Source organism: Balaenoptera physalus, assembly GCF_965194825.1.
Source record: "Balaenoptera physalus genome assembly, chromosome: 7".
Classification (NCBI taxonomy): Eukaryota; Metazoa; Chordata; class Mammalia; order Artiodactyla; family Balaenopteridae; genus Balaenoptera; species Balaenoptera physalus.
The window spans coordinates 89,974,619-89,993,499 of NC_138886.1; the positions used below are offsets into that span (position 1 = coordinate 89,974,619).

Consider the following 18,881-nt stretch of genomic DNA (forward strand, 5'->3'; position numbering starts at 1 on the left):
AAGTAGGGAGTCTCCCTCCTCCTCAACTCTCTGAAGAATTTGTGATATATTATTATTATTTCTTCTTTAAATATTTGATAAAATTCATCAGTGATGCCATCTGGGCCATGCTTTTCTTTGTGGAATTTTTTTATTCCTAATTAAACTACTTGCCTTGTTATAGGTCTATTCAGATATTCTATTTGCTCTTTTTTAAAAAATATTTTTCACCTCCTTTATTTTAGCATTGGTGTTTTGACTATAGATTTTTTTCTTTTTTTAAGAATTGGGGACTTCCCTGGTGGACCATTGGTTAAGAATCTGCCTTCCAATGCAGGGGACGTGGGTGCAATACCTGGTCGAGGAACTAAGATTCCACATGCCATGGGGCAACTAAGCCCATGCACCACAACTAGAGAGCCTGCATGCCACAACTACTGAGTCCATGCACTCTGGAACCTGTGAGCCACAACTAGAGAGAAGCCCATGAGCCACAATGAAGAGCCCACATGCCACAGAGAAGAGCCTGTGTGCCACAATGAAAGATCCCGCACACCACAACTAAGACCCAATGCAGCCAAATAAATAAATAAATAATTGAAGTATAGTTGAATTACAATGTTGTGTTAATTTCTGCTGTACAGCAAAGTGATTCAGTCATATATATATATTCTTTTTCATATTCTTTTCCATTATGGTTTATCACAGGATATTGACTATAGTTCCCTGTGCTATACAGTAGGACCTTGTTGTTTATCCATCCTATATATAATGGTTTGCATCTACTAACCCCAACCTCCCCCTCCATCCCCCCAACTGCCATTGGCAACCACAGGTCTGTTCTCTATGTCTGTGAGTCTGTTTCTGTTCCGTAGGTAGGTTCATTTGTGTCATATTTTAGATTCCACATATAAGTGATATCATATGGTATTTATCTCTCTCTTTCTGACTTACTTCACTTAGTATGATAATCTCTAGTTCCATCCATGTTGCTGCAAATGGCATTATTTCATTTCTTTTTAATGGCTGAGTAGTATTGCATTGTATATATGTACACATTTTCTTTATCCATTCTTCTGTCAATGGACATTTAGGTTTTTCAGATATTCTATTTCTTCTTGACTCAATTTTGGTTATTTGCATCTTTCTAGGAATTTGTCTATTTTAACAAAGTTGTCTATTTGTTGCTATAATTAGTTCAGAATATTCTCTTATAATCATTTTGATTTCTGTAAGGTCAGTTGTGAAGTCCACGCTTTCATTTCTGGTTTTGGTAATTTATGTCTTGTCTCTAATTTTTTTGGTTAATATAGCTAAGTTTTGTCAATTTTGTTGGCCTTTTCCTAGAATCAAATTTGGTTTCATTGATTATCTCTATTAATTTTTTTCTATGTCATTGATTTCTGCTTTTAATATTTATCATCTCTTTCCTTCTATTTGCTTTATAATTGTTTGCTCATTTTTTCAAGTTTCCTATGGTGAATGCTTGAGTTGTTGGGTTGAGATACCTTTTTTCTTTTTTGACTTAAGGCAATAAATTCTCCTCTAAGCACTGCTTTCACTGAATCCCCTATATTTTGATTTGTTGTGTTTCTGTTTTGATTGAGTTAAATCTTTAAATTTTAATCTTCTGCTATCTTTTGGGGGCCATGGATTATTTAGAAGTTTAATTTCCAAATACTTGAAGTTTTCCCAGATTCTTTCAGTTATTGATCTCCATTTTAATCCCATTGTGTTCAGAGAACACACTTTGCATAATCTTTATCTTTTTCAACTTAGTGAGGCTTGTTTTGTGTCTCAACATATGACCTATGCTGGAGAATGTTCCATGAATTCTTGAAAAGAATATGTATTCAGCAGTCATTGGTGTATGTTCTGTAAATGCTACTTAAGTCAAGTTGGTTGATAATGTTGTTAAAGTCTTCTTCATCCTTTCTGATTTGCTGCCTGATTGTTCTTTCAATTACTGAGAGTAGAGTACTGAAATTTCCAACTTTTTTTTTTTTTAGATTTATTTTTTTATTGATTAATTGATTGATTGATTGATTGCTATGTTGGGTCTTCGTTTCCGTGCTAGGGCCCTCTCCAGTTGCGGCAAGCGGGGGCCACCCCCCATCACGGTGTGCGGGCCTCCCACCATCGCGGCCTCTCCCGTTGCGGAGCACAGGCTCCAGACGCGCAGGCTCAGCAACCGTGGCCCACAGGCCCAGCCGCTCTGCGGCACGTGGGATCCTCCCAGACCAGGGCCCGAACCCATGCCCCCCGCATTAGCAGGCAGACTCTCAACCACTGCGCCACCAGGGAAGCCCCCAACTATTATTTTTGAAATGTGTATTTCTTCTTTCAGTTCTGTCGAGATTTGCTTCATGTAATTGGGGACTCTGTCATTAGGTGTGTGTATTTTAAAATTTTTATATGTTCCTTGTGTATTGATAATGAATTGCCTCTCTTTGTCTCTAGTATTATTTGTTTCCTCAAAGTCTACCTTGTCTGATTTCAAGACAAACTACAATATAGCCCTTCCAGTTCTCTTGTGGTTATTATATGCCTACTATATGTTTTCCACACAAATTTGTTTGAATCTAAGATGCGTCTCTTGTAGAAAACAAAGTTATATCTTGATTCTTCATCCAGTCTCACTATCTGTGCCTTTTAAGTGGGATGTTTAACACATTCACATTTAATGTAATTATTGATATGCTTGGACTTAATCTACCAATTTGCTACCTTTTTCCTATATGTCTCATATCTCTTTTCTTCCTCCATTCCTCCTTTACTATCTTCTTTTGTTCTAAATGAAATTTTTAGAGAGCACTCTTTATTCCTCTATTGACATTTTAACTGTTTTTTTAGTTATTTTATTAATGATTGCTCTAGGGATTACAATATGCATCTTACCTTATCACAGTTTACTTTAGAATAATACTAACTGAAATTCGGCCAAATAGAGAACAGCTGCTCAAATTTATCATTTCTTTCCCTGGCCTTTATATTATTATTGTGACATCTATTGCATTTATATATATTATAAATCCAATAATATAGCTTTAATATGTTATGCATTTTAATTAAGAGAAGAAATGAGAAAAAATACATATAGAGCCTTTGATATTTACTTATGTATTCCTTCATTTCCTCCTGTGTATTTCAAGTTACTATCTGGTATCATTTTCTTTCAGTCTGAAGGACTGTTTTTGTATTTCTTGTTAGGCCAATATGCTAGCACCTCTTGATCTTTATTTGTCTGGAAAAAGCTTTTACCATCTTCATTTTTAAAGGATAGTTTTGCTGGATATAGAATTCTTGTTTGGCAATCTTTCCTTTGGCACTTTAAATATGTCATTCTACACTTTTATGTTTTCCATTGTTTTTGATAAGTCATTTTATCATTCAAGTGTATATCATTTTCCTCTTGCTTTCAAGATTTTCATTTTGTATTTGGCTTTCAACAGTTTGGCTATGAAGTGCATGGTGTGGATCTCTTTGTGTTTATCCTTCTTGGATCTGTAGGTTAATGTTTTTCGTCAAATTTTTGAAATTTGGCCCATTATATCTTCAAATATTTTTCTCTCCCTTTCCCTTTCTCCTCTCCTCTGAGACTCCCATTACAATTATGTTGGTACACTTGATGTTGTCTCACAGATGCCTGTGGCTGTCTTTAACTTTCTTCAATCTTTTTTTCTCTTTGTTTTCAGATTAGACAATTTTTATTGATCTATTATGCTTGCTATTTCTTCTTTTAGGCATCTTAATTCTGCTTTTGAGCCCCTTTAGTAAAAGTTTCATTTCAGTTATTGTAATTTTCCATTCAAGAATTTCCATTTGAGGGCTTCCCTGGTGGCGCAGTGGTTGAGAATCTGCCTGCCAATGCAGGGGACACGGGTTTGAGCCCTGGTCTGGGAAGATCCCACATGCCACGGAGCAACTGGGCCCGTGAGCCACAATTGCTGAGCCTGCGCGTCTGGAGCCTGTGCTCCCCAACAAGAGAGGCCGTGATAGTGAGAGGCCCGCGCACCGCGATGAAGAGTGGCCCCCGCTTGCCGCAACTGGAGAAAGCCCTCGCACAGAAACGAAGACCCAACACAGCCATAAATAAATAAATAAATAAAAATTAAAAAAAAAAAAAGAATTTCCATTTGGTTCTTTTGTATAACAACATCTTTATTGAGAGTCTCTATTTGTTGAGTGATTGCTGTAATGCATTGCTTTAATTATTTAAATATGGGTTCCTTTAACTGTTTGAATTTATTTACAATAGCTGTTTTGAAGGCTTTGTCTGCTATATCCAATATCTGGGGATAACCAGAGCCAATAGCTATTGACTCCCTTTTTTCTGAGTATGGGCCACACTTTGTTGTGCCTTTGCCTGTCTTATGATGTTTTATTGAAAATATAATGTATTGTAGCAACTCTGGATTCCAATTCCCTTCTCTCATGTATTATTGTTGTTGTTTTGTTTGTGTACTCTGTCTCCCCAACAGTGTATGGCTGCTGATGTATCTGCTCAGTTGTTTGCTCTTATTTTTGTGTTTAAGCCCTCTTTCCCAGGTTTTGTCCTGGTGATTGCATAGCTTAGCATTCAGGTAAAGGTTAATCAGATTGTTCTCAGAGCTAATGAGGTTTCCACCTTCTGCTGATGGGTCTGTGTGTGGGCAGGGGAGCACCTTCTAAGCTCAAGTGACTTTCAAGTCTACCCTGGCTTTCACATTCCACTGAAATCTCTTGCATCTTTGCTCCATAAAAAGGATACTGTGGTGGCTGGAGATGTGCAAATGTCTTCAGTCTGCTCTAGTCTTTCTCATACATGTGCACACACTCTGGGATATGTTGCGAATTTATCAAGTCCCCATTGCTGTCTCACCTCCTGCAGCTCCCTAGTAAATCCTCAGCTTTCCTTCTGGTCCATTGCTTGCTTAAAACGGTCCTGAACTGTTAGCAGAGCTTCAGGTCTTCCCTGATCACTTGCCAATGAGATCTACTTTAACTGAAATAACTCCAAATCAAGTGAGATCTCTCTAGCAGTGGAATCAAAGGTGATAGTTTTCTTGCCCTGCCTCCACATTTTTTTAAATAAATTTATTTATTTTATTTATTTTTGGCTACATTGGGTCTTCGTTGTTGTGCGTGGGGTTTCTCTAGTTGCGGCAAGCGGGGGCTACTCTTTGTTGCAGTGCACGGTCTTCTCATTGCAGTGGCTTCTCTTGTTGTGGAGCACGGGCTCTAGGCACGTGGGCTTCAGTAGTTGTGGCTTGTGGGCTCTAGAGCGCAGGCTCAGTAGTTGTGGCCCATGGGCTTAGTTGCTCCGTGGCATGTGGGATTTTCCCAGACCAGGGCTCAAACCCGTGTCCCCCGCATTGGCAGGTGGATTCTTAACCACTGCACCACCAGGGAAGCCCCTGCCTCCACATTTATTGAATTATGGTGATGGGAGGTGATAGCAGTTTCCCCAAGAAAGAACATCACATGCTTTTGCTGTTTGTAACTGAATTTCAGTAGTTTTCATGAATAAAATTTTCTCAGTTTGATGTGTGCACTTGGTGAATTTCCAAGCACTGAAATAGTTGTTTGACAGTTTTGATCGCTTTCTCCAGCTTTGATAAATGATTTTTGGGAAGAGGATGTGTGGACTTGCTAACATGATCATGTCAAAAATCCAAATAGCAAGCGTGCAGGCCTATCCCAGCGGTCAGGGGGCAGGCAGGGCGTGGGCGTCATGTGGCTCGTGTACCTGCTGAGCTGGCTGTTGCTCTTCATCCAGGTGGTCTTCATCCTGCTGGCCATCGTAGCCGGACTCTATTACCTGGCAGAATTGATAGAAGAATACACAGTGGCCACTAGTAGGATCATAAAATACATGACCTGATTCTCCACAGCTATATCAATTGGCCTCTACATTTTTGATTGCTTCCCCACCTGCATGATTGGCATGGGTCTCTGCACCAACCTTGTCTACTTTGGCCTCCTCCAGACCTTCCCCTTAGTCATGCTGACCTCGCTTAACTTCATCCTGTTGTGTGGGCTAGTGGTGGTGAATCATGACCTAGAGTTTCAAGTTTTTGCAGAGGAATATTATCCTTTCTCAGAGGTCCTGGCTTATTTCACTTTCTGCCTGTGGATAATCCTATTTGCATTCTTTGTGTCACTGTCGGCTGGGGAGAACGTCCTAACCTCCACCATGCAGCCAGGAGATGACGTGGTCTCCAATTACTTCACCAAAGGCAAGCGGGGCAAATGCTTAGTGATCCTGGTTGTCTTCTCCTTCATCAAAGAAGCCATTCTACACAGTCAGCAGAAGATATACTGACCCACTGGGGAGGGGATGCTGGGGCAAGATCAGGAGAGTCAGGCCCCTGGGCCTCTGCACTAGGTGGGGGCCAGTAGCTAGAAGGCACCTTCCCCCAGCCCTGGCCCTCCTTCCCTGACTCCCCCAGATGCCCCCATCCCCACCCTCCTCAGGAGGTTCAGCTTGGCTCAGATCTGATGCTGCCAGAGGCTGAGACTTCAGAGGGCACCAGGGAGGATGCTGTGCCTGCTTAGCCAAGAGGCCGTGGTCCACCTTTGTGGGGCAAAGGCTGAGCTCCTGTGGCCCTCCTGCCCCCTCCCGTGATGGGCCAGGAGTTCTGGCTCAGCCAGGGCAGGCAGGGCAGGGGCTGTGAAGCTGGAGAGCAGATGGTGATAATGGCTGTGGCAGATTGCCGTAGGGATGGGCCGTGGCTTAGCACTTGCAAGAGAAAGTTTTTGCTGCTGAACTGTGATTTCTGTCCAAGTGCTGATTGCTATTTGAATAAAGATGCTAGGTGGCACTGTTTGCCTTAATACCCTGAAAAAAAAATCCAGAGTATTTTTGTTGCAAGAATTCTCTTGCAGTGCTAGACATTGTTTATCTTTACTCACCATCCATTTCTACATTTATTCTTCTACTCCTTGTGAAGGGTGGGAAGGTTAAAAACTACATTTCCCAGAGACTTTTGCTCTTAGGGGTCTGGATTGATTGACTTGGGTTCTGCCAATGAGATGTGATTGCATGAGATATGGAAGGCAGAAGGGAGGAGGGTGCCATTCTCTTGGTAGAGATGGCACTGATGTGTAGGTTCTGGCAGATGTGAACTTTTGCAATGGCCCAAATCCATGTCCCACTCACTTTCACCCAGTTTCATGGGTGTGGCAGCTGTGACCTTGGCAATGGTTTTGTGCAGCTTCTTGATCTCTGGATTACAGCCGCTATGGCATGACTTTGAGGTCTAGTCATAGCCCCACTGACTTCAAATCTTAAAGTCCTTTCCATGATTTTGCAAGCAACTGATTCCCTGTATTAAATCCTTATCTGTTTGAAACATCTAGAGTGATTTCTATCTCCTGAACTACAACTTCATCTATACAATTATACTTTGGAGACTTTGGGATGATTAAACTCTTCTTTTAGGCAATGGTTACTGTCCCTTGAGGGGCTATTACCCAGGCCTGACTGAGAAAATCACAAATCACCCATAGTTCCTGGACTGGGATGTGGCAATCGTATGAGACTTGGATTATCTTCATTGGGCAGGATTGATATGTATTTTATGTAGGTGTGGGCATTATTTAAAGTGTGTATATGGGAAAGGGGTTGTGAGAAGAGTTGTTTGTTGGTGAAATCTCAAACATTTCAGCTCAGATGCCCAGATCCCAGCTGCATGGAGCCTGGGAGGTGAGGATCAGCCCCTTCTTTGAGCTTCAATACTGGGAGGTTGGCTTGTCTCCCATCAAAACTCACATGATGGGGGAATTCTCCCAACACAGGAAAGGGTTCTGATCCTAGGGGCCCAGAAATAACACAGATTTGTCACAGCGGTAGTTGGATGAGAGCCTGGAAAGATGGGGAGCCCACATGGGGGAGCTAGGTTTAACACAGCCTTGGAAATTCATCTGGAAATGCCATGTTGGCTGGGGATCCAGGAGGACCCAGAGGTGGAGTAAGACATGAAGAACAGTTTAGGTGGCAGTGGGGTGATGATGATGAGTGAGAGTGTAGAGTCCCCTCCCCATCTCCCAGAGCTCAGGGGTTCAAACCCATGGCCATATCATTCTCTGTTCCTCAATTTCCTCATCTGAAAAATGGGGATAATAGCTAGGCCATTAGGCTTTTGTAAGGATTAAATAAGATAAAGCAGGCACATGAGAGCAACCAATGCATTCATTTAAAACAAGAAGTTGGTCGAAGCAGGAGGTCAGAATTCATGTCCACTAGCAGGGACAGCCACCTAGAAGTCAAGTGGCACTCAGATGATAGCCATTCAGAGACAGGAAAATGACTTTTTTTTTTTTGTCTTCTCATGCTTTATGAAGATAATATCATTACAACATTAAAACACTTGAAATTTTTTATCTTAAAAATTTCAAAATAGACCCAAAAATCAAGAGCATAATGTAGCACCCACCCAGCTTCAACTACCATCAACAACTTCTGCAATTTCATTATCCTCATCTCCCCTTTTTTCTGGAGTATTTCAAAACAAATGCTAAACATCATGTTCTCCACTTGTACATACTTGCAGGTGTATTTACATCCAAACAGTCATTTTCCTACATAATCACACTTTCCTTTATCAAAAAATGTTTAAAGAAAAATAATTCCCCATACTCCCATTACTATTTAAACCACAGTGATTCCACTTCTCTTCCAGTTCTGCAGGAAGTGTGCAAGGCCCAGCTCCAAAGTTCCAAGCACAGGAACTCTCTCTTCTGTTTCTTCCCCCTCTTAACATTGTATCATGTTCAGTTCCATGTAGCCCCATTATCTTAACCAGGGGAGCTGGGTGAGTTAATATACCTTTAAAAATACCTTACAGACCATTTAGCTCTTATGAATATTGATGCAAAAATCTTCAACGAAATACTAGCCAACCAAATTCTGCTGCATATTAAAAGGATTACACCATGACCAAATGGAATTTATTCCCAGAATGCAAGGATGATTCAACATATGAAAATCAACCAATATATCACATTAACAGAATGAACAGGAAAAAAAAAACACACATGATCATTTCAATTGATGCAGAAAACCTTTTGACAAAGTCCAACACCCTTTCATGATAAAAACACTCAACAAACTAGGATAGAAGGGAACTTCCCCAACATGATAAAGGCTATATATGAAAAAATCTACAGTGGACATCATACTCAATGATGAAAGAACTAAAGCTTTCCCCCTAAGATCAGGAATAAGACAAGGATGCCTGCTTTTGCTACTTCTTTTCAACATAGTACTGGAAGTTCTGGCCAGAGCAATTAGGCAAGAAAAAGAAATAAAAGGCATCCAAACTGGAAAGGAACAAGTAAAATTATCTTTGTCCATATCTTATACACAGAAAATGCTAAAGATTCCACACCAAATAAACACACCCCAAAACCTATTAGTGCTAATAAGCAAATTCAGAAAAGTTATAGGGTATGAAATCAACACACAAAAATCAGTTGCATACACTAACAATGAACAATCTGAAAAAAATACTTAGAAATTAACTTAACCACAGGGGGTAAAAATTTGCAGACCGAAAATTATAAAACACTGCTAAAAGAAATTAAAGAAGATGTAAATATGGAAAGACATTCTGTGTTCATGGACTGGAAGACAATATTGTTAAGATGTCAATGCTACTCAAAGCATTCTACAGATTCAATGCAATCCCTATCAAAATCCCAATGATTGTTTTGCAGAAATTTTTTTTTAAATCCTAAAACTCATATGGAATCTCAAGGGACTACAAATAGCCAAAGCATTTTGAAAAAGAACAAAGTTGGAGGATTCACACTTCCCTATTTCAAAACTTACTTCAAAGCTACTGTAACCAAAACAGTGTGGTACTGGCATAAAGATAGACATACAGACCAGTGGAAAAGAAATTCCAGGGACTTCCTTGGTGGCACAGTGGTTAAGAATCTGCCTGTCAATGCAGGGGACATGGGTTTGATCCCTGGTCTGGGAAGATCCCACATGCCGCAGAGCAACTAAACTACTGAGCCTGCGCACTAGAGCCCATGTGTCACAAGTACTGAGCCCACACACCGCAACGACAGAAGCCCACACACTCTAGGGCCTGTGTGCTGCAACTACTGAAACCCACGCACCTAGAGCCCGTGCACCACGATGAAGAGTAGCCCCTGCTCGCCACAACTACAGAAAGCCCACGTGCAGCAATGAGGACCCAATGCAGCCAAAAAAAAAAAAAAAAAGGTCCACATCAAAAGAATAAAATTCAATTAAAATAAAAAAATAAAAAGAAGAGTGTAAAAAAAAAAAAGAAAAAAGAAAAGAAATTCCAGAAACAACCCCTTGCATATAAGGTTGATTGATTTTTGACATGGGTGCCAAGACCATTTAACAGAGAAAGGACAGTCTTTTCAACAAATGGCACTGGAAAAACTGGATATACAATACATGTCTGAACCCCTAAGGCCTGGCACAGTTTATCAAATGAATGACATTTGAGTCAAAGACTCATCCTACGTTACACAATATGAATACATGGGGGATGCCATGCCATTTACTCTGCTGTCAGCTGAGCTAAGTATGCCTAGGCAGGGAGTCACCTAACAGGGGATGACTTTGCTCCTTGGTCTACAATCAGATAGCCACAGGCAGAGAGGAGACAGGATTCCAGGAGGAGGAGGGGCTTTTGTGAGCATGCAGAGCTCCTGAGCAAATAGCAAAAAAGGGAACCTAATAGCAAATAGTCTTTGAGCAAATAGCTTTGGTAGCAAAAAAGGCTACCAAAGGGGCCACATCTAGGCCAGGTCCCAGCCCGGACACTTGTGCGCATGAGCATCCTGCCCCTTTGCCCTGGATGGGAGGAGTGGGGGACCTGGAGCCTTTGCTTATGAAGGTAGAGCGGGTTTCTGAGAGGATATCACTTACGTTTGCCCCCAGCCTAAGGGTCACCCAGTCATTCTTGGCGGGGGGGTGCACCATGGGCACCCAGCATCCCAGTCTGACAAAGGCCTTCATTCTCCCATGTCTTACATCCTGGCGAAGGGTATAGGGTCCAGGGAGGGGGGATAATAAGGACAGCCTGGTCTCCACTGAGTCCTGAGCCCCTGCAGGACCCTGGCTGGAGGCCCTGGTGTGTGGGTCAGGAGACTGCTGAGGCCTGGTCAAGGTCCCTGCCTCCTGGAGCTGACATTCCAGGAGGAGACAAAGGTGCAAACGTGAATAAGCACAACATGCAGGATGCCACGGAGGAAGATAAAGCCAGGAAGGGGAACAAGTCAGGAGGGCAGAAGGGCCACTTCCCAGAATGTGAAGGGTCTTGGGGGGTGGCTGCCGTAATTAGGCTTTGCCTCTGGGAGGGGGCTATGATCTGAAGTTTTGTGCCCCACCAAATTCACACATTAAATCCTAACCCCCAAGGTGATGGTGTTAGGATGGTGGGGTCTTTGTGGGTGATTCTATCATGAGGGTGGAGCCCCCCTGATAAGTGGCCTTATAAAAGAGACCCCAGAGAGCTGCCTCACCCCTCCTGCCATGTGAGGACACAGTGAGAGAAGAGGAAGCCGGTTCTCACTAGACACTGAATCTGCTGACACCATGGTCTTGGACTTCCAGCACCTTAAGAAATAAATATCTTTTGCTTATAAGCCTCCCAACCGTGGTATTGTTACAGCAGCCTGAATGTACTAAAGGAAAGAGTTTTGAGCTGAGGGGGTGTGACTTGCCTTGGGTCTAAGGATCCTACTGCTGCTGTTAGAGAAAAGATAGGGTGAGGGGGCTGGGGGAAGGCCAGTGAGAAGATGACTACAATAGTCCAGTTGGGAGGCAAATGGGTTCGAGCCAAAGAGGGGGCAGTCAGGAAGGCAGGAGGCCAAGGCTAGGTCTGGATCTGTCGTTTGCTCACAGATTGACAAATCAGATGGAGGGTGTAAGAAGCCAAAGGTGATAACTAAGGATTTTGCCCTGAGCCTGTTTTCTCATTTGTAAAACATGTAGCATAAGCCCCACATCCCGGGGTATTGGAAGGACTCGATGAGATGATGGAAGTCAAGTACCTGGCAACGTTGGAGGCCCAGTTGGAGCCCAAAAAGCAGCAGCCCTGCTTCTCTTATCTTTGCCAATCCCCTATTCCAGCAGCCTGACTGGCCACTTCCTGTGCATCTTCTGGGTCTCCATTCAGGTGTCACATCCTCAGGGAATCTCTTCCTGATGACTATTCCAACACTGTCACGCATCATGGCTCCTCCAGTGACAGGTCCTCTGTCCCCAGCACCTATAAGAGTCCTTGCCTGTCCCCTTCCACCACCACCCTGTCTCCAAGTTCTAAGCTCCGTGGTCAATGCCTGCCTGCACCAGATTCCCACAGCCTTTTCTCTTCTCCCTCCTCAGGCCAGCCTCATATGAAGGCATGGAGTTGGGTGGGGGTTTGGAGTTTGGCCAGCTTGGGTCAGAAGGGGCCACCAATTCTCAGAGCATCTTCCGCTTATGTTCCTTCTCCCTTCTTTTCCCTAGCATCTCTCCCACTTAGACTGAATGGTGAGCCTAGGCCTGAGGGTTTCCTAGGACTTGGGACTCTCAGTGCTAAGACAAGGACAGACAGGCTGATTGGGCATCTTACTCCTACTGTGATTGAATGCCCTAAAAATTATTTTTTAATTTTGCAAGTAAAATTATGACATATTCTCCTCATACAAATAAAACATTAAACCACTAAAAGGAATCAGGGCTCCTTGGAGAAATGGCTGATTCCAGGTCTGGGCCCAGAGTACAAGATGATCCTGGAACAACTTTGCTAGAATGTAAGAAAATTCTCAAAAATCGTGACATGTTGAAAGGATACAAAGCCAGCTGGTGGAGCTCCCACTGGCCAAATCTGCCACATTTGAGCATATAAGTGAATATGGAGAGAAATGGATTATAACTCATTAAGTAAAATAAGAATCTACAGATCCATACCACTAATGAATGTAATATCTTCCCTAGAGTACAAAGTTAGTAAGTGGAAAAGGAATGATGGAAATAGAAAAGAATAGTCTGATATATACATTACCAAATATAAAATAGATAGCTAGTGGGAAGCAGCTGCATAGCACAGGGAGATCAGCTTGGTGCTTTGTGTCCACCTAGAAGGCTGGGAGGGAGATGCAAGAGGGAGGAGATATGTATATGTATAGCTGATTCACTTTGTTATACAGCAGAAACTAACACACCATTGTAAAGCAATTATACTCCAATAAAGATGTTTAAAAATAATAATAATAAATAAATATATAGAAAAGAATAGTCTGGTAATAATTCCTTTAGGCAAGAAATATCAGTGAAAACTAGTGAGTTAAAAGTTTAAGGAGCTCAGCCTAAGCCGTTTTGTGATCTAATCCTGGCTACAATGCTTGCCCTTGAACAGGTCTCAGTAATCAATGATCTTAAGGGAACAAAAGAATGCAGAAACATTACCTGCTATCAGGCAAGAGAAGCAACAATAGCAAAGATAATATATCAGTTGTGAAGATTGCCAGTTATCTTTCAGTGGTAAAGGTTAGTCTGAAGCACTCAACGACCAGATCAACCAGAACCTAAGGGATGATGATGTTGACCTTTTCTGACCCTGGTGACTTCAATCAACTAAAGTTTGGATTCTGTCAACTGTCCAAGCCCCTTCAAGAATATGCATGTACCCTCAGCTTAAAACTTCCCCAATTTTACTGTTCTGGGAGATGCCGCTTTAGGAAAGATCCCCGGTGTTCTCCTTACTTGCTGCAAGTAATAAATCCTTTCTTCTCCTGATTAAAAAAAAAAAAAAAAAAAGTCTGAGAAGCTCATATAACTCAATTATCAAAAAAACAAACAACCCGATTAAAAAATGGGCTGGAAACTTGAATAGACATTTTTCCAAGGAAGACATATGGATGGCTAACAGGCACATGAAATGCTCAACATTGCTAATTAACAGAGAAATACAAATCAAAACGACAGTGAGATATCACCTCACACCTGTCAGAATGGCTAGCATCAAAAGACCACAAACAACAAATGTTGGTGAGGATGTAGAGAAAAGGGAACCCTTGTACACTGCTGGTGGGAATGTAAATTGGTGCATCCACTGTGGAAAACAGTATGGACGTTCCTCAGAAAACTAAAAGTAGAACTACTATATGATCCATTAATTCCACTTCTGGGTATATATCCGAAGAAAATGAAAACACTAATTCGAAAAGATACAATGTGCCCCAATGTTCATAGCAGCATTATTTACAATGGCCAAGATATGGAAACAACCTAAATGTCCATCAACAGATGAATGGATAATGACAATGTGGTGTATACACACACACACACACACAAATGGAATACTATTCAGTCATAAAAGTGAATGAAATTTTGCCATCTGCAACAACATGGATGGACCTAGAGGATATCATGCAAAGTGAAATGAGACAGAGAAAGACAAATACTGTATGTTACCACTTTTATGTGGAAACTAAAGAATAAAACAAACTAGTGAACATAACAAAAAAGAAACAAGACTCACAGATGTAGAGAACAATCTAATGGTTACCAGTGGGGAGAAAGAAGGGGGGAGAGGCAGGACAAGGGTAAGGGATTAAGAGGTACAAACCACTACGTATAAAATAAAGCTACAAGGATATATTGTACAGCACAGGGAATATAGTCAATATTTTATAATAACTATAAACGGAGTATAATCTTTAAAAATTGTGAATCACTACATTGTACACCTGAAACTCGATGTATTATAAATCAAGTATACCTCAATAAAAATTTTAAAAGCTTGAGTGACGGGATATTTGCAAAGTCTGAATTGTCTTCTCACAGGATAGTATCAATGATTACAAAGGAGTATCCAGCAGCATCCGGGCCATGGGTTTGCGAGTCTCCTGACAGGATTCTGTGAGAATTTAGCACCACCTTGTTGATATTCCAGCCAAAGTGCATAACCTAATGTAACCGTGGGGATACACCGGTGTGTACAACTCTGGCCTGCACGCCTCAGAAAGGTCAAGGTCATAAAGACAAAGAGGGAGAAAGTCTCCCAGATTGAGGACAGTAAGGACACCTGACTGCCATTTGAGGCGTGACCCAGGACCGGGTCCCGGACCGGAACCATGCTACGAGGGTAGGGCAGGGAAGCGATGCTGGATTCGAGGCTCCGTCAGTGTCGGCGGTCCTGAATTGGATCATCGTAGGGCGCATGGAAATGCCTAATTCTTAGGAAACAGGCACGAGGCATTTCGTATTTAGCTGGCGCGAAGGCGTCTCTTCCGCTAGCGGTTTGACCATCTCTCCCACTGGTTACGTCCTGGGCTCCGCAGGACTCGGCCGTCTGAACCGTCGGGTTATAGTCCCCACCGCCACCCGGCCCGCCGTCCCCCCGACGCTCCGAGCGCTCCACGTGGGTGGTTCAGACCGGTGGCCGGCTCTACCCAGCCCCTGCACAGCGTAGTCAGCGTCCTCCCCGTGACCCACCGCACCACCTACCCACGCCTCGCAGGCCCGGGGGCGGGCACCGGAAAACACCAGTTTCCGGCTCCGCGACGGCGGATGCCCTGGCCAATCACGGGCGGGGGTGGGCGGGCGTGTGGCACTAAGGGCCTTGTAGTCGGCGCGCTGGTGGGACTACGACCCCCACAACGCTCCGCGCGGCAGCAGCGGAGGCTACAGCATTGGAAGGGGCCTCCCGGCACGGGGCGCGGGCCAATCATGGGCGGGGGAGGACGGGCGCTGGGCACGACGGGCCTTGTAGTTGCCGCGGGCGGGACTATGGCCCCCACAGTGCCCCGCGCGGCGGCGAGCTCACGGCGGCTGCGTGGCGGCGGCGGCCGGGGCGCCGTCGGGTTCGGCGGCGGCGGCGGCGGCGGCGGCGGCGGTCGGGAACCCGGCCTGAGCCTCGGAGCGAGTGGCGTGACTCCGGCCGTGGTCACCATGTCCGCGCCGTCCGAGGAGGAGGAGTACGCGCGGCTAGTGATGGAGGCGCAGCCGGAGTGGCTGCGCGCGGAGGTGAAGCGGCTGTCGCACGAGCTGGCCGAGACCACGCGTGAGAAGATCCAGGCGGCCGAGTACGGGCTGGCAGTGCTCGAGGAGAAGCACCAACTCAAACTGCAGTTCGAGGAGCTCGAGGTGGACTACGAAGCCATCCGCGGCGAGATGGAACAGCTCAAGGAGGTAAGGAGCAAGGGCCGCCGGCGCCACGCCCTCCGCGACCCCGGCCAATCCCGACCCCGGACCCGGACTGACCTCAGCACTGACCCCAGAGCCGGCCCTTGACCCTGGCCAAGACTACCCCCGAGCGGACCCCCAACCGGCCTCCGACGCAGGCCAAACAGACCCCTGACCCCGGGCCGGGTCGACCCCCCAGCCGACCCCTGACCCCAGGCAGGCCGGACCAGCACCGGGGCGCCCAGGGTCAGTGTGCCTGGCCGGCCGGGAGGCGGCCCTGCGGTGGGTGGCGGGCCCCAAGTGTGGTGGGCGATGCGCGTTCTAGAAACTCTGGCCTCCGCGGCAAAGGCTGCGGTGGAGCCGTGTGGTCAGCCTTTCTGCTAGTGATGGCAGGTATCGGGCACGGTGGGATGGCGTCCTCTGCGGTGTTTGACTTTCCGAGTGCGGGGGATGGGGACGTGGGATGGATGCAGGTGACCGGCTGGGAAGGACCGGGCGTGTGTCTCCATCGTCTCCAGGCACATCACCTCCTTTCTCTGGGCGCAGCTGCCTTCAGAGGTTTCAGCGCCGGGAGACCAGGAAAAGGCGAAGTTGGGGGCTTGCTCTGCATGTGTTCATCACAGCTGGCGGGGGTACCCCACAGCCTCTCCCCATGTTCAGCTCGCTGACCACCGCACTAGTTACTTCTCTGTGATACAGTGCTTCTGTCCACTTCTCGTCCTGGTTGCCCTCCCAGGCCCTTCCCTGAAGTTGGGGGACAGGTCTGTGGGTGTTTGTCATGGATAAGCCTTGTGTCTCCTGTGTGATTTTTACTTCGGGGTGAGCAGGTTAGACCCCCAGGCTGCCAAAGAGTCTTGCAGCGAGAGAGCTGCGCAGTCCTGCCGTGAAGTAATTCTCTTGGGTGATTTAAGCACCATTTTCTCTCAGTCCTCCTTGCCTCCCCAGCCTTGTTGTGGGGGTGGGGAGGGAGAAGTTGCTTCCTGGGTGGAACACCCAGGTTTGGATCCAGGTCTTGCCCTTTGCTGGTGATGTGGCTATGAGCAGGGACCTTAGCTTCTCTCTCTGCAACATCCCACCCAGAAAGGGTTCGTCTGAGGCATATTTAAAAAGCCTGGACAAGTTGTTAAGTATCTAGCCTGTCAGTGCCTGAGATAGTCTGCCTCTTCCCTACTTGATTCTTACCTTGTCCAGGTAGGCTCCTGGCCCTTGTTCTCAGGATCCACCATGCTCGCTGCTTCCCGGACTGCCCACCTCCCAGCACCCCGCTCCCAGTGGCCTCAGGAAGGTGCCTGGGCTATTTCAAGCTTCCGTGTCTCACTGGGGAGACCAGTTGGGTCCCCTTCTGATAGTGCAGGGAATTAATTCATGAAGGTACTTAAATCTGTGCTTGGTGGAGCAGGTGCCCTGTAGAAGACAGATAGGGGTCCCAGGGAGGGTGGCGGTGGAGCTCATTCGACCCGAGGTCTTGTGTCTGTCAGCAAGTATTGGTGCCTACTCCAAGCCAGCCTTATCTGGCACTAGATCTACAAGAGGGGTGACATGTAACCCCTCTGGCAAGGGCCTCATCTTAGTGTGTGGGGTAGGGGAATGTGCCCAAGATGGAGGGATGCTGAGGGGGCCTTGAGAATATGGAGTGGGAGGCCTTAGGCTCACCCTCTGCAGCTCAGAGGTGAGCCTGGTCTTCCCTAGCCTCTCCCCTCAGAGTTCATAGTGAGCCCCCACTGGCAGCATGTGCTATCCCCTTCTGTGTTCACAAGGTCGAATTCACGTCCGCTGTAAGGGCAGACCAGAAGGGAAAGTTGCACAGGAATTAACCATTCCCTGCTTAGGGACCTTTCAGTTGTCAGCGTTTTACTGTCACAGACATTTGGCCAATGTAAGAATCTTGACTCAGTTTTGTGGCATGTGTCTGGAGGATGGGTCCCCAGGGGAATTGGGAAGAAGGTATATCGGTCTCCACAGGTGTTCTTCAGGTGGCTGCTTGCTTAGTTTGATGTTACCGCCTGGCTCTCACACACACTGGCCACATGGCCTTGGACACATTGTCCCACTGTCCTGAACTTCAGTTTCCCTCATTGTAGGTGGGATAAGAACAGTTCAGCTGGAAGTCTCAGCAGAACTAGAGGAAGGTGCATCAGAGCCTCAGTAGATGTTGCCAGAAAGCTCACACCAGTGTACTCAAAGCCATGTCAGCACAGGCTCTTGTCAACCTCTCGTAATTCTTGTTATTGTTATACTTGGAAATATTAACTCTTATTTTAAAAATCAAGATTTAAGGAGACCATATCTGTTGGGTCTTTTTAAAATTTTATTTGTTTTCTCCTGTAGAGCGATGAGCCATCTTCATTCTTTTAAAACTTTATTTCTTTAACTAAAGTAGGTTCAGTTACTAACAAATTATGCTACAAACAGAGGAGCCTGTATTCCTGTTGAGCATTTGTAGATAATACTGTCTTAGAGGGAGAGAAGCTGGCTGGTCTGTCCCAGGTGACTGGGTTGTGACCAGACCTGAGGGAGGGTCCTCTGTGGGGCCAGTGGCAGTGGTGCTGGCCCTGCAGCCTTCTCACTTGGTGAATGTATGTGTGTCTGTGTCCTACTGACACCATGGTGTGCGGGAGGAAGGGTACCCACTGGCCCATTCTGCCTAACCATTTTGCTAGTGATTGAGCTTGGCTTAATAAGGGCCCTGTCTGTCCCAAGTTCTGCTGTGCCCCCTTCCCCACCGTGGTGACAGATTTTGGTCAGCCATGTGATGCTT

The 18,881-nt window shown here is 45.3% G+C and overlaps 1 protein-coding gene and 1 pseudogene across 3 annotated transcripts in view; both read left to right on the forward strand.

Moving 5' to 3' along the window:
• The first annotated feature begins 2,294 nt into the window (after positions 1–2,294).
• Positions 2,295–14,283, forward strand: LOC309664456 (protein TEX261 pseudogene; annotated as a pseudogene). The gene has a single exon. The product of its transcript is annotated as a protein TEX261 pseudogene (transcript).
• Positions 14,284–15,738: 1,455 nt separating this feature from the next.
• Positions 15,739–18,881, forward strand: part of BICD2 (BICD cargo adaptor 2) — a 58,403-nt gene continuing 55,260 nt past the window's right edge. Inside the window, exon 1 of one of the 2 annotated variants that reach the window (XM_082469613.1) lies at positions 15,739–16,129. In XM_082469613.1, the coding sequence (XP_082325739.1) occupies positions 15,890–16,129 (240 nt within the window). In that variant the 5' untranslated portion in view covers positions 15,739–15,889. The remainder of the gene's footprint in view (positions 16,130–18,881) is intronic. The other variant, XM_082469614.1, reaches the window with a different exon arrangement.